Source organism: Pseudorca crassidens, chromosome 8 (assembly GCF_039906515.1).
Source record: "Pseudorca crassidens isolate mPseCra1 chromosome 8, mPseCra1.hap1, whole genome shotgun sequence".
Lineage (NCBI taxonomy): Eukaryota > Metazoa > Chordata > Mammalia > Artiodactyla > Delphinidae > Pseudorca > Pseudorca crassidens.
In genome coordinates this window covers 94,762,808-94,775,841 of record NC_090303.1, presented here as the reverse complement: position 1 = coordinate 94,775,841, position 13,034 = coordinate 94,762,808, and the positions used below count along the sequence as shown (strand labels likewise).

Genomic DNA, 13,034 nt, shown 5'->3' with positions numbered 1-13,034 from the left:
AGGAAAATAGAGTCATCCACAGGGAGGGGAGGCCGGTAAAGAAATTCCTATTAACTGAGATTCCGGGCTTCGGAGTGAGTTTCTTGTTTACAAACCAGCGGGCCATGGGATATAATTCCTTCACTACAGCCTTGGTGCTGATCAGTTTTCCCCTCTCAAGGCTGTGGCTAGTCACCTCTCCAGGCCAGCTAGAGGCTTGCTCTGCTCTCAGGCAGGATGGGACCAACCTGAAACCCTCTGACTGTATCACGGGCCTGCAGCCAGGGCACAGGGGCTGGTGTATTGGGTGTTATCCAGTAGGCCAGGCTGGTTTTTATCATCACCCCTGCCTTTCCTCTCTGCCTTGCTAGAATTCTCAATTCCCTTTACTTATGACTGCACTGTTTGCCTAGGGAGGCGACTATGCCACCGTGATGACCAATGGTATATAACTTGTACCATTCACCATCCATATATTATCACTCAGCAGATGATTGCGGCTAAGGCTTCAGAATAAGAAAGGTATAATAACAAGTACGAAAAGAATATTCCCGATTTGGAAAATAGAACAATGAGAATTGGGCAGTTGCTGACCTTGATGGCCCAAGGGAATCCCTGGAGGTGCACATCTGGCCTCTGGCATGCAGCCCCACTATTTCTGGTGTCATGCTTTACTGTTTTCTCTGTCCTTAGCCTCTTCACATTGTGAAAGATCCCGTCTTTGCTCCAGTGCATGTTAATACCACAGGCATCCATCCCAGGCACAAAGCTTAGCATCATAGTTGAGATGAGGTGTCAAAAGGGGAACCCAAATAGCCTGTGGCAGTAAGAGGAAAAGGAGGGAGGATTTTTCCCTTAATGTGGAACACATGTGGGTGTTCCATAAACTACTTTTGAATGGACTTGGGAAAGTAAAATTAACATATCTCATTTTGTTTAAAATACTCAGTATTTGACTTTTTTGAAGGTGGAATGTTGTTCACATTGTTATAGGGATTTCTGCACAGGAGGAAGGTAATGTTCCCAGGAGTAAGAGGTACAAGGAGGAGGTCAGCTTTGCATCTTAGGGCTGGGTTCCCCAAACCGTATGCTTGGGGGAAACTCTCCTTCTGCAGACACTGCTGAGTGATGAGAAAGCTCCTAGACTCAGAGCTCTGCTCTGACCAAACCTCAGTTCTGAGGCCTCTGAGACACTGATGGGAAGGACAGAAGCAGGGAAATCCAGCTAATTCAAATCGGATTCACAGGAGGTAGAAACTTGTATTCACCTTCGAGGTAGACTGTTCCTTTGCAGAAGTAAAGCTAAGGCCGTGGAAAATGAGATATTTGAGGGTCTGTTGCTCCGAGGAGGGACATGCTAGCCTGATTGCCTCCTTAGTTAGGAGGGAGAAATGTAAAAAATGCTTGAACAAGCCAAAGTGAAGCTCTACCACATTATTTACTGAAGACTGAATTAAGACTGATTCATTCCAGACTCTGAAAAAATACCGATGCTGGATTATGATGTATTTGATGGGACTGCCCCACTGGGAACCATTGGGAGGTCTGGTTTCCCTGATGAGAATTGGACATTTTTACTGCCAGGCTTAATGGGAAGCTGGCAGATTCCAGGACAGGAAGTGAAGACTTGAAGCAGGCTTAAGCAGAAAGCAACTCTCTGGGCTTTGGACTGTTGGGCCTAGAATCTGAAGACCAGAGACACACTTGAGGGAACTCCAAGGTGGTGGAGGAGAGAAGTTGACTTGTATCCCCAGAACGTGCCCTGTAGAGGCAACAGTGCAGCATCAGTGCTCTCAGACAAGGGCCCATGGACCTCACCAACATATGGAGGAATAATCTCGAGCTCACTGAGGAAAGGGACGAGTAGGCAGTGGTACCTCTCGGGTCCCTCCTACTTCAACCCCATTGTCTTCCTTGCCCTTATCTTGCAATGTTTGCAATACCTTAGAAAAAAGCAGAACATGTTCATCACCGACGTGTACTGTTCAGCTCCCTGGACAGATCCATCAGCAGCAGTGACGGTGAGCACGTGCTGGGCCTGGACCCGTCCCATCAAGGGTCGCAGGTGCTCCTGACTCCTAGCAGCTCTCTTCCCATGACAAGGGTGGTCAGCAAAGCCAGGAACCGTGAAGGGGACCTTCTCTTGATCTCCTTCCCACACCAAGAGAGAGTGCACAGAAGCAGCGGCTGTCAGTCGCAGTCAGTCTAGTGATAATTACGACAATCATTAACAATATTCACTAGCGGTCCTTATATTTGGCCACCACATTTCTTCTTTTGAAGTCCTTGCACATCTATGTCTAATGAGTAGCATTCCCAGCAGAACAGAATTCCAAGGAAAGACTGTGGGCCGGGTAAGATAAAGCCTGGAAGTCATCTTAAAGCTTATGAGTCTATCATGAATACTTTTCTTCTTGTTGTTTTGCTTTTTCTTGTGGAAATGTTCAAACACACCAGAAGTAGAGGAAGTATAGTATAATGAGTCCTGATGTACCAATAACCTAGCTTCAAAAATTGGGGGCAGTTTTACAGTCTTGTTTCGTTTACATCTGCAGCTTCCTTGGGGGTGGGTGCTGGAGTATTTTAGAGCAGATCACTGATAACATGTCCTTTCACCCATGAATACTTTGGTGCCGTTAGTAAAAATCCTTAGATTAATCTATTTATTTGAAATCTACTATATCTATGTAATGAGTAATCAGATTCTAATGAATTGCTTCTCTTGCCAGAGTTTTCCATTTGCTAGAACTAGAGGATAGTCATCAAAATAGCTGTTATAACAGAGATATACTACTTGTCCACTCACAAGACAGTATTCTTCTTAGAACAGGTACAGAGTTCTAACCTCATATCCCAATAATTTAGAGATGGCTGATGTACGGCCCACACTTTAAGGAGCAGATAGTTTAAAATGATATAGATTCATTAGTCTGATCTTTTCTCTATGGGCCACAGTTAGGAGAATTTAAGTGGCATTTGACCATTCCCAGGTTCTCTAAAATTAGAGCAGGTAGTAGTTGCCTATGTGACTGAGTCCAAAGCCAGCCCTGCAGCCACAGAGGCGAGATCTCTGTCTCCTCTGTCTCTCTCTCTCTCACACACACACAACATACACAACACTCACGCACGCGCGCACACACACACACACACACACACACTCACTGCTTTAATGGGAAGAAATTAGTAGGGATGGAGAAGACATTCTCAGAGCTGGACCTACTGTACCTCAATCTTGACTCATTCTCTGTCTCTGCTCTGAGGGGTGGGACTCAAGAAGTCCCAAGGAATTGGTCAAACATTCTCAGTCATTTCTTCACACTTCTGACCCAATTACAAGATCCCCACACTGAAGTTTTGCCTTCATAAAACTAAGCAAGGCGAGGTTTTAATGATTTTTTTGAAGCGTGATTAGGAATTAAAGCTCTTCCACAGGAGGTGACCAGCAGAAACTCTAAAGACAGAAACTTAAAATATTAGTCTCTCAGAAGAGTGTGTGGGTATGGGGGACTGGGGGAGAAGGAGATTGCTACTCATTATATGTCCTGCATGCAATTCAGTGTAGATGGGGCTGACGTTACAGTTCTGTGGCTAATGTATAAAGTAAATGTGTCTCCTCCATTCACGTTCTAAATTTCACCCCGTTACACCTCAGCTTGTCCCGCAATCTGGACTCCTGTCTGGACCACTGGTATTTGCCCTGGTCCACTAATTATGCAGACTGATCATGGAGGCAGAGCAACCTGTTCCTCACATGGATGGAAGACTACCTGGCCAAATAAAATGGCTTAGTTATATAAAGATGTTGACCCTTCTCCAGTAAATATGTACAGATGACCCTTGAACAGTGCAAGGGTCGGGGCTCGACCTTCAGCATTGTCAAAAATCCGCATGTAACTTACAGTCGGCCCTCTGTATCTGAGACTCCCCTGCATCCGTGGGTCCCCATCTGCGCTTTCAACCAACCACAGATGGTGTAGCACTGTAGTGTCTACTACTGACAACCCAGGCGTAAGTGGACTCGTGCCCTTCAAACCTGTGTTGCTTAGGGGTCAACTGTAATTCTCGTGCAGTTTCAAATGAACAAAGATCACATTTTTTTGAAACTGGCTAAAATGATTTTAAATTTCACATGGAAAAATCATTGTCAAAGAAATAGCTGAAGATTTTTTAAAAAGAGTGAACAGAGAAGACTACCTCTCCTAGAAATAGAACTTTAAATTGTATGTCGAATAGGCAGGTCAGTGGTGAAGAATATATAGCTTAGTAAATATCAGTAATATTAAATATTTTAGTCTCACTTCCTATCACATATCAGTATAAACAATGAATAGATGAAGAGATCAAATGTGGAAAATCAATCATAAATAACTACAAGAAAATAAAAGTGAAGGTTGATCAAATTTCTGGGAGGGGAACAACTTTATAAATGTCAAAGCAACGTGAGAAATCACAAAAAGAATTGATAAGCTTGATGACATAAAATTTAGAACTTCTATATTTCATAAAGCAATTAAGCAGCATTGAAACCATACAGTAAATTGGAAGTAATATTAACAAAAATTATGACAAAAGATTAATATTCTTACTGCATAAAGAACGCATGCAAATTGATAAAAATTCTTCGGACCGTGTCTTCAGACAGTGTTCTGAAGAGGAACCACAAATCACCAACATATATTTCGAAACCATGATTAGATCCAGTGACAAAACGTTAACTTAAAACAAAATGCCACGGTCATCTGACAATTGGCCAAAAAAAAAAGATTTTAAATGGCACTATCTAATTGGGACAAGAGGGAAATGAGACCGATGCCCTTGTACACTTGGGAATCAACAATTTGGCAGTACAATCAAAACATGGATACACCTTAATCCAGTACGGCCACCTCTGGCAATCTGTCATGTCAGCAGCCTGAAGAGCTGATTGTACTTGCCCTGCCTGTCACCCCCTCATTCTAGATTTCATTTTTTGCCTGATAGCTGCCTCCCCTGTTGGGCTATAAGCTTGATGCAAAGGGATGTCTGTTTTCTTCACAGCTGGACATGGCATAGAATAGGAACCTAGTGTTAGTTCAGAGTGAAATTTAGGCACAACAAAAAAGGGAAGAGCTTGATTGTCTAACAATGAGAATGGTTAAGTAAATACATTTTCAAACACACATACAAGAGAAAGAATTAAAATGATGCATATAAAACTTTCTAATAAAACGGCGAACTGTTCACAGTCTGAAATTAAGGGGGAAAAAAGAATACAAAATTGATATACAGTATGATTTCAACATGTAAACACAGAAAAGAAAAACAACTAAATCTATCATTTATTTTAAGATATACCATTATTATACCATTATTTTTACATGCCACTAAGAATAAAAAATGCCCATGATGGGGAGTCTAATATGATACCCCCTACACAACTTTGCCAAGTAAACCTCCCACGCAGAGAGGGCCAGGCAAGGAAGACTTCTTGTCTCAACTTTGTCATTGGGTGCAGAGAAGAAAAAAATCTCACCTAGGAATTAAAAGGCAGGGCTCGCACTAGCTTGTATTTTGAATTCACACTACCAGCGTGGTCCAAAGAACCTCCAGCAGAGAATTTAACTCAGAAGAGTCTCTGGTTGGTGGTACCTCCAGATGGCTGACAAAAGCAAACACAAATCTCCCTTGTGAGACCCGGACCTCAGTGGGGCCGGCAGCAGTTATATGTCGCCATAGCAATCCTAACAAGTGAGAAATTTTGCGTCCTAGAACTGATGAGATAGGATAAGCAAAATCTTCGCAGGGGCCAATTCAGCAGTGAGATGATAGATCAAAAGTACTTTTATATAATGTATTTTATGTACATTGTATTTTTATTGTAGAGATATTTATATAGTATAGATATATTTTATATGTTTTACATAATGTAGATATATTATTTGTAAAAGTGAAATAATTTTATTTTAAAATTTAGACATATGGGATTCTAGGGAAACTCGTTAAAAAAGTTAACATTACCCGAGGGTCTCTGAATGTGACTGACCTTCATTTCTTATTGCCCTTAACACTAGTTTCCCACCAGATCTATTCTAATAGCTAAGTTCAATTAATTCCCTTCCTATCATCTCATGAAATTCAGTAGACATAGAGATGATGAATCTGATGGTCAGGTACAGGGCCTCTCTCAGTCTGTGAATGTATGTCAAGCAGAGTGTCAACAGCGTCATTAACATTTTTGAACACCCACTATGTGCAAGATACTAGGTTAAGCCTGGCAGGAGGGGGCCGGTTGTGCAGAGGTTTAAGTCTCTACTTTCATTCATTTGCTTAGTTGACAAATATTTGTTGAGCACCCGTTATGCAAGGCACTAGGGTCTGAAGATTGACCTGCTTGCTGGTGAGCTAGAACACACGCTTAAATGAAGATTGGAAAAGGCACTAGGTTTAGGGTTTGGACATTTTGGTCTTCTGTTTATACAGAAAATCGATTGGGATGGAGATTATGAGTTTATTTCTTCATATATATATACAGCTTGAGGGTATTAAACTAGGGAATTCGGGGCTGGGGGGAAGCTCACACAAAAGATCAGGAAAAGGAAGTCCCTTGGAAAAAAAAGTAAAGTCAGACTAAAGCTGATGGCTTTGGAAATGGATTAAGGATTTTTTAAGAGTTCCCCATTTTATATTTAGAAGTAACATTTTGAATGCCTCACCCCTTGGGGTAAATCTGGTGGTTAAGTAATCAGAGGAGGTGGGAAAAACAAATAGGAATAGCCACTAAAATAATGAGAAAGAATGAACTGAGGAGAGAGACTTGTTCAGACACCCAATTCCTCCAAGGTTCAGGAAGGCCTGGGGTTTGCCTGCCCTCAGATGGACACTAAGCGTTACCCGGGGGGTGTTTATGAAGAGTGATATCTGTGTACCAGACACGCAATGATGATTTAACCCCCCTTCCCAAGGAGATCATCAATGACTGCCCAAGGCTGCTGCTTCCAGACAAAAATCTATGACACAACAATAAAAGAATCTATGCAGCATTTTACCCTGAAGAATGGAGACTGCTTTCACCTTGGCTATATTTATCAACCTCTCTCCCACCCCTCAAGGGCAAGTAAGTGACCGTCGTCCACCACTCTCTGTAGAGACTAAGTCACTGAAACGGATGGGGAGCCCCAAGCAGGGTCCAGGAAGGCCAGGGCCAGGCACTATCCAGCTCATTCAAGGGCACACCGACTGGGTGCTACACACACTACTCCAGGCCGGACACCAAAGCTTCAGCGGATCAGGCCACGTCCCAAGCGCAAACAACGCGGGCAGCCGGGGCTCCCCGCTTCTGCTTCACTCCCGGCACGGCGGAAGCTCTGAACACACATCCAGGGTTATGTAACACCTATCTGTCACGGTCCATATGGCCAGGGGACTTTCAAAATCATGCTGGCGTGTAACAGTTCACGGTGGTACAGTCATCCCACGGAATCCTAGGTGAGAAGGCGCAGGTAGACAGCTCCAAGTGGCTGCGCGCCCATGTCACCGCACTCTTCCTATCCCCGGGCGCGCAGATACATCCGTGAAGTCTCAAACCAGGCACGCAGTTCAGCGAAGCCCGTAGGGAGAACGCGTTCTCGGGCAGGATCGCAACTCCACCTAGCTGGGTGGGAGGGCGGCGGGCGCGGCGCGGGGCGGGGCGGGGCGGGGCGGCCGGGGCAGGTGAGGGCCTGGGGCTGCGGAGGCGCGGCGTGAGCGCGGAGGCCCGGCCGGCCGCCCGCCCTCCGGCGAGAGGAGTTCCCGCAGCCCGCCCCTGCGCCCGCCCCTCGCCGCCCGCGGCTCCTCCTCGCCGCCGCGCCGCGCCTCGCCTCACCTCGCCATGGTGGAGCGGGGAGACGCGGCGCCGCTGCTGCGTTGGGCCGAGGGCCCCGCCGTCTCCCCGCCGCTGGCCCCGGACCAGCAGGCTGGAGTCCGGGGCTGGGGCGGCGGCGGGGGCGGCCGGGCGGCCGCGGAGCCGCCGAGGAGGCGGGAGCCCGAGGAGCTGGGTCCCTCCCAGGTGCTGCTGCAGCCCGGGCGTCTGGAGCTGGGCGACGTGGAGGAGGACCAGGTGGTGGCCGTGTTCGTGGTCACCTTCGACCCCCGCTCCGGTGAGAGCCGCTCCGAGACCGCGGGCGGGGAGAGGGTCGCCGCTCACTGGGTTTCGGGGGCGGCGGGGGAGGGGCTCGCTGCGCGCGCACCCGCACACGTGCAACCCCCTCCGCGCCGACCTGGCTGCCTTGGGCGAGCCGGGTGCCCCCGGGAGGTCGGGGCGTGGGGCTTTGTTCCCTGCCCCTCTGACCCCGTCTCCGTTGCGTCCCGCTGCCTCTCAGCGGATCCCCAGCCCGCGCGCCCGTCCCCACAGTCGTGTTTGCGCTTCTCCGGTGACAGAGGATCTCGTTTGTGGCCACAGGCACGCTGGCTTTTGTTTTTGTTTCGGGCTCGGTTAAAAGGTTTCTCCCTTGAAGAGGAGGAACGCCCCCCAGGTGAATTCCGTCCGAAGCTGAGCGTCCTCAGCTTCCGTATTCTCTGCTTCCCGCCCTTGCTCCCCATCCCTCCCTGCACGGTAACTTTGTGAGCGGCCAAGTTCACTCCCTCTGACGGTATTATTTTGAGGAATTGATGCTTGGAGCATTAAGGGGTGGCACTGAGGGATTAAGCTGGAGACCGATGAAAAGAGAAGCCTCCTCAGGTAGGCTTTACCCTGACCATCCAGTAAGGAAGTGTGCATTTTACTGGTGAGAGAATTCATGGGGTTCAAAAGTGAATGAGTAAATACCTCCCTCCGAGAGCCTTAGGTGGTCGGGGAAGGACCCTGCTCTCAGGATTGGAGGGATGAGAGCTGTAGTCTTGGTTCTAGGGTTTAAGAAAGCGCAGGTGTGTCTTTCTATCGCAACTCCACTGAGGTTGCTGGAATGTGGAGTGTCTATTAGGGGAAAAAAAACCAGAACAGTTTCTTTCCGGAGTTCCCTTCCTGGTCTGGCAAGGATGAGGTGTGGAAGCCATTCTGAAAAACTTGATACTGTGCGCTGGAGTGGGAGGAAAAAGGGTGAGGGTCTTGGGATGGCAGAAGATACAATCCAGGGAGGATTATAAACCAGCAAGACCCAGGAAGAAGTAGGAACAGCTGTGGGGAGACTAGGCCTTTCTGACTCCTGCCTATTCCTTGGCCCCATCCCAGTGGGTTTCAAACATTTTTGACTGTGACCCACCATATGAAATTCATTTTACATACCAATCAGTGTGCTCACATACGTAACTGAAACAGAAGTTTCATGAAATGGTATTAACCCCTTTTACATGTAGTGCATACTGGCATTTTCTATTTTTCTTTTTCTTTTTTTTAATGCTCATCACATAGGCTGGTTGACTCATGTATGGTTGGGACTCCCAGACAGAAAACCTGTTCTTTTTTTGACCAGAGTAACCTTTACTGCTAGACAAAAACAGATACTACTTTGTAACTAGTAATATTCCTTATGCCCTACCCCATCACCTACATACAGTAAATAGATGTGAGCATGAGATTCATTCTGGAATGTGTTTAAGAGTAACTAGAAGAAATGGAGAGAAAGCGCTAACAGGGTCTGATTTAGCAGTGGTCGCTCTGGCGGTAGAGCCTAGAGAGGGGAAGAGGAGAAGAAAAAAAAAAAAAAATCCTACACTAACCACAGATGGAGTTAATAACATTGAAAAGCACCACAGAATTGGAACCCTCCCCCTGCCTTGTCAATCACAGCTGGTGAGCATGATTTTGTGGGTATGTGTATATGGAGTATTAGTGTGTACGTGTGATGTGCACACACGCACAAGTATGTATTTGTAATGGTTTTCAGATTAAGGTTATTGTGGAAAGAAGGGATTTAACTGATACTTGGACACTTGCTTTGTGCAGGCGTTTTACTGTAATGGTTTTTCTTTTTTTAATTTGTATTTATTTATTTTTGGCTGCGTTGGGTTTTCGTTGCTGCACACAGGCTTTCTCTAGTTGCGGCGAGCAGGGGGATACTCTTGGATGCGGTGCGCGGGCTTCTCGTTGTGTTGGCCTCTCTTTGTTGCAGAGCACAGGCCCTAGGCACGCGGGCCTCAGTATTGTGGCATGCGGGCTCAGCACTTGTAGCGCGCAGGCTCAGCAGTTGTGGTGCACGGGCCCAGTTGCTCCGTGGCATGTGGGATCTTCCCGGACCAGGGCTCGAACCCGTGTCCCCTGCATTGGCAGGTGGATTCCCAACCACTGCGCCACCAGGGAAGTCCCCTATAATGGTTTTTCATCTAATTCTCATCTCCATTGTAATTTGATGATCGTTTATAACCAAGGATGATTAAGTAACTTGGAAATATTAACTAGCCAATAAATACTTGACTCCGAGTCTGGTTGTCTTTCTAGAATATAGCACTGCCTGAAACTCTGGCCCCTAACTTTTTATCCTACTGGGTGCAGAGAGGGAAGAGGCTGAGAAGGAGTGGGGGAGGGGAGAGAGTGTGTTTTTAACTTTGGTTGATGGTTTTGTTTTTTTTGGAAAGCTGCTGTTTCCTGCCCATAACTCTCTTGTCATCTTCTCAGTCCCAATTGGCACTTTACTTCCTGTAAAAAATTGTGATAGTACCTACAGCAAGTAAAAGTTATATGGTGCAGTATAATTCTAAGAGTAGAAGATGGAATGAATGAATGCTACTGGGGTTCCCAGGGCTGCAAAGGTCGACGCTAGGACAAGGGCCTCAGAGAGCCCGTGGAGTGTCCCTTGGGTGAAGGTTGAGGAAATCGCGGTCTGGAGAGGGGAGATGGAGGCCCTTGGATGCCCAGTGAGCGGGAGATGTCACTGGGGCCAGACTTACGTCTCCCAGTTTTAATAGTTCAGTGTCTTCCTCATTCTGCTACGGAGGCAGGTCTGCTATGTGTTATTATTTAATCTTGGTCCACCAAGGCTTTTGCCTTCCTTAGCCCGTGATACCCAAAGTAGTAAAGTGAATACTGGCTTCTTTACCCAAATCAGAACATATCACAGAAGTTCTTCCATGGGAGAAACTGTCTAGAGTTTCTGCGCTTGCCTGTCTGCTCCCCATGTGTCTCCCAGCTGTGTCCTCAGTGTTCCCCAGGAGCTCCTCCCTTCTCCCGAAACCTCCCCAGTCACCTGCTGCCCAGGCCATGGGTATTTCATTCATCTTCCCACCTGGTATAGGGAACTGTTGGCACATGTGCCTGCGAGAGTACAAGAGGGGATGGGGGAGGAGAGAATCCACAGCCGTGGTTCATCTGTCAGGGTGTGCGTGGTCTGGGTGCTGAGAGAGGTGTGAGTGGATTCTGGTTACGCACACACTCACACACTCTTGGGCAGGGATGTGCCCAGTGATCCTCAGACCGGTGAATGGGAATAAGAGTAATTCTCCTGTATTTTTGGATACTAATTTTGGGTTGGGCATCTGTAGAAAGAATCAGAGAAGAGGCTGGGGCCATAAAGAATGTTATTTTCATCAGAGTCACGGTTTGAAAATGATGGTTGTTGGATCTACCGATGTTGTGAGGTCTGTAGGGGCTTCAGGGTCAAGTGAGGCAGAGGCTCTCGCTCTCTCACACACACTCTCCTTCCCCTGTCTCTCTCTCACTCACTCCCTGACACACTCAGTCTTTATCTGGAGCAGGGAGTCCCTGGGATGGTGGTGGTGCTGGCCATGTGGGCTACAAAGCTGCTATTGAAACCAGGCCCAGATGGCGACTATGGGAGCCAAGTGGGAGAGGTTGGCAGCCAGAATCCTGCTTTTTCATTGTGTCCAACCCATTATTTAGAGCTTTGGGTTTTAATTTTGATTCTCTTCCTTGGGTCTCTGGTAAAATTTTCGTTCTTTTGTCCGCTTAATTAAGGGAAAAGTCACTGTCGCACTTGGAAATCAGCCTGCTTCCCCCATCCCCTCTATGAAGGTGACATAGCTGTCTCACCATGTGACTGAGGGCTTGTGTGTGGGCCTGAGGTAGCTAGAGCTCTGGATCTGCAGTGTATGACACCTGTGAATCAGCCTCACTGGACTGTTTCTTTATAAGAGATTCACTTTCAACAGCTGCATTTTCCCCTGAGTTATTTGGTGAGTGTCTGGGGGAAATTCCTATGCTGTGCGTGTTTGTGTTGGAATGGCTGAGCAGAGGAAAACCTGCTGAGGTTGGTAAGATATCTCTTTTTCCTTTGTTCTTCCTGATTAGGGATGAATTACCTGTTCCTCCCTCAACCTCTAGCCAGTGCCTAAATTACAGCTAAGCCCCTACTTAGTGCATCAAAATGCTTCTGTGTTCCCGTTAAATGAGCGTAGTATTTAAAATCACTCACATACGCTAATTTTAACCCCCATACATTCTGCGTATAGTCAGCAGAATACAGGCATTTTCTTTTAAACAATGGCAATGTGGAGGCACAGCGAGACAGGGCCAGGTGTAGCATCTGAGGCATAACTTGGAGGGCTGCCCAGGTCATCTGACTCATGCAATACTAAATGGCTCCAGCCACTGGTGGGAAAGTGACAAAGCAGAATGAGAATGGAAAATTTGGAGCGCCATTTTGAGTCTCAAAGAGCAGTCCTACGAATGACCAGCTCAAAGAGGCCAAGAGAAGGCCGGTTCGAATGATTAACTCTGCCGCGTCCTTTCTCTGTAGTTTCTATCAGATGTCAGTGGAACACAACTGTGGTGAATTTGAGTAATTCCCACATTGGCAAACTCTTTCTCAGGCTGTTGGTGATTCACCTGCTTGTGGTTTTCAGGGAGAAGTCAATTGATCACCATCTGCAGGGACTTCTGTTTCTCCTCTTGAAAGTGGATGGAAACTAGAGTAGGAGTGGGAATCAAAACAACCACCACTTACTGAGTGCCCACCGTGGACCAGGAGCTAGCTAATCCTTTCAACAGTCTGCTCTGTAATGACAAGAAAAACAGAGGCACAGGGCAGTTAGGTCATATTAAGTCACAGAGCAGAGACGGGCAGAATTCCTGTGCTTCTTCCCACATCGCACCACACCACTGCCTGGCGCAAAACGATATGGGGCCCGTGAAATGGAAAGTTTCTTCC

General features: G+C 46.9%; 1 protein-coding gene across 5 annotated transcripts in view; it reads left to right on the top strand.

The window, feature by feature from the left end:
* The window catches only part of DENND11 (DENN domain containing 11), an 87,245-nt gene that overhangs the window by 30,083 nt on the left and 44,128 nt on the right, over positions 1 to 13,034 (top strand). The window contains exon 1 of one of the 5 annotated variants that reach the window (XM_067747215.1): positions 7,796 to 8,093. The exons of 3 other annotated variants lie outside the window; for them this stretch is intronic. In XM_067747215.1, the coding sequence (XP_067603316.1) occupies positions 7,826 to 8,093 (268 nt within the window). In that variant the 5' untranslated portion in view covers positions 7,796 to 7,825. Of the gene's footprint in view, positions 1 to 7,795; positions 8,094 to 13,034 lie in introns of those variants that run through there. One more of the 5 variants, XM_067747214.1, reaches the window with a different exon arrangement.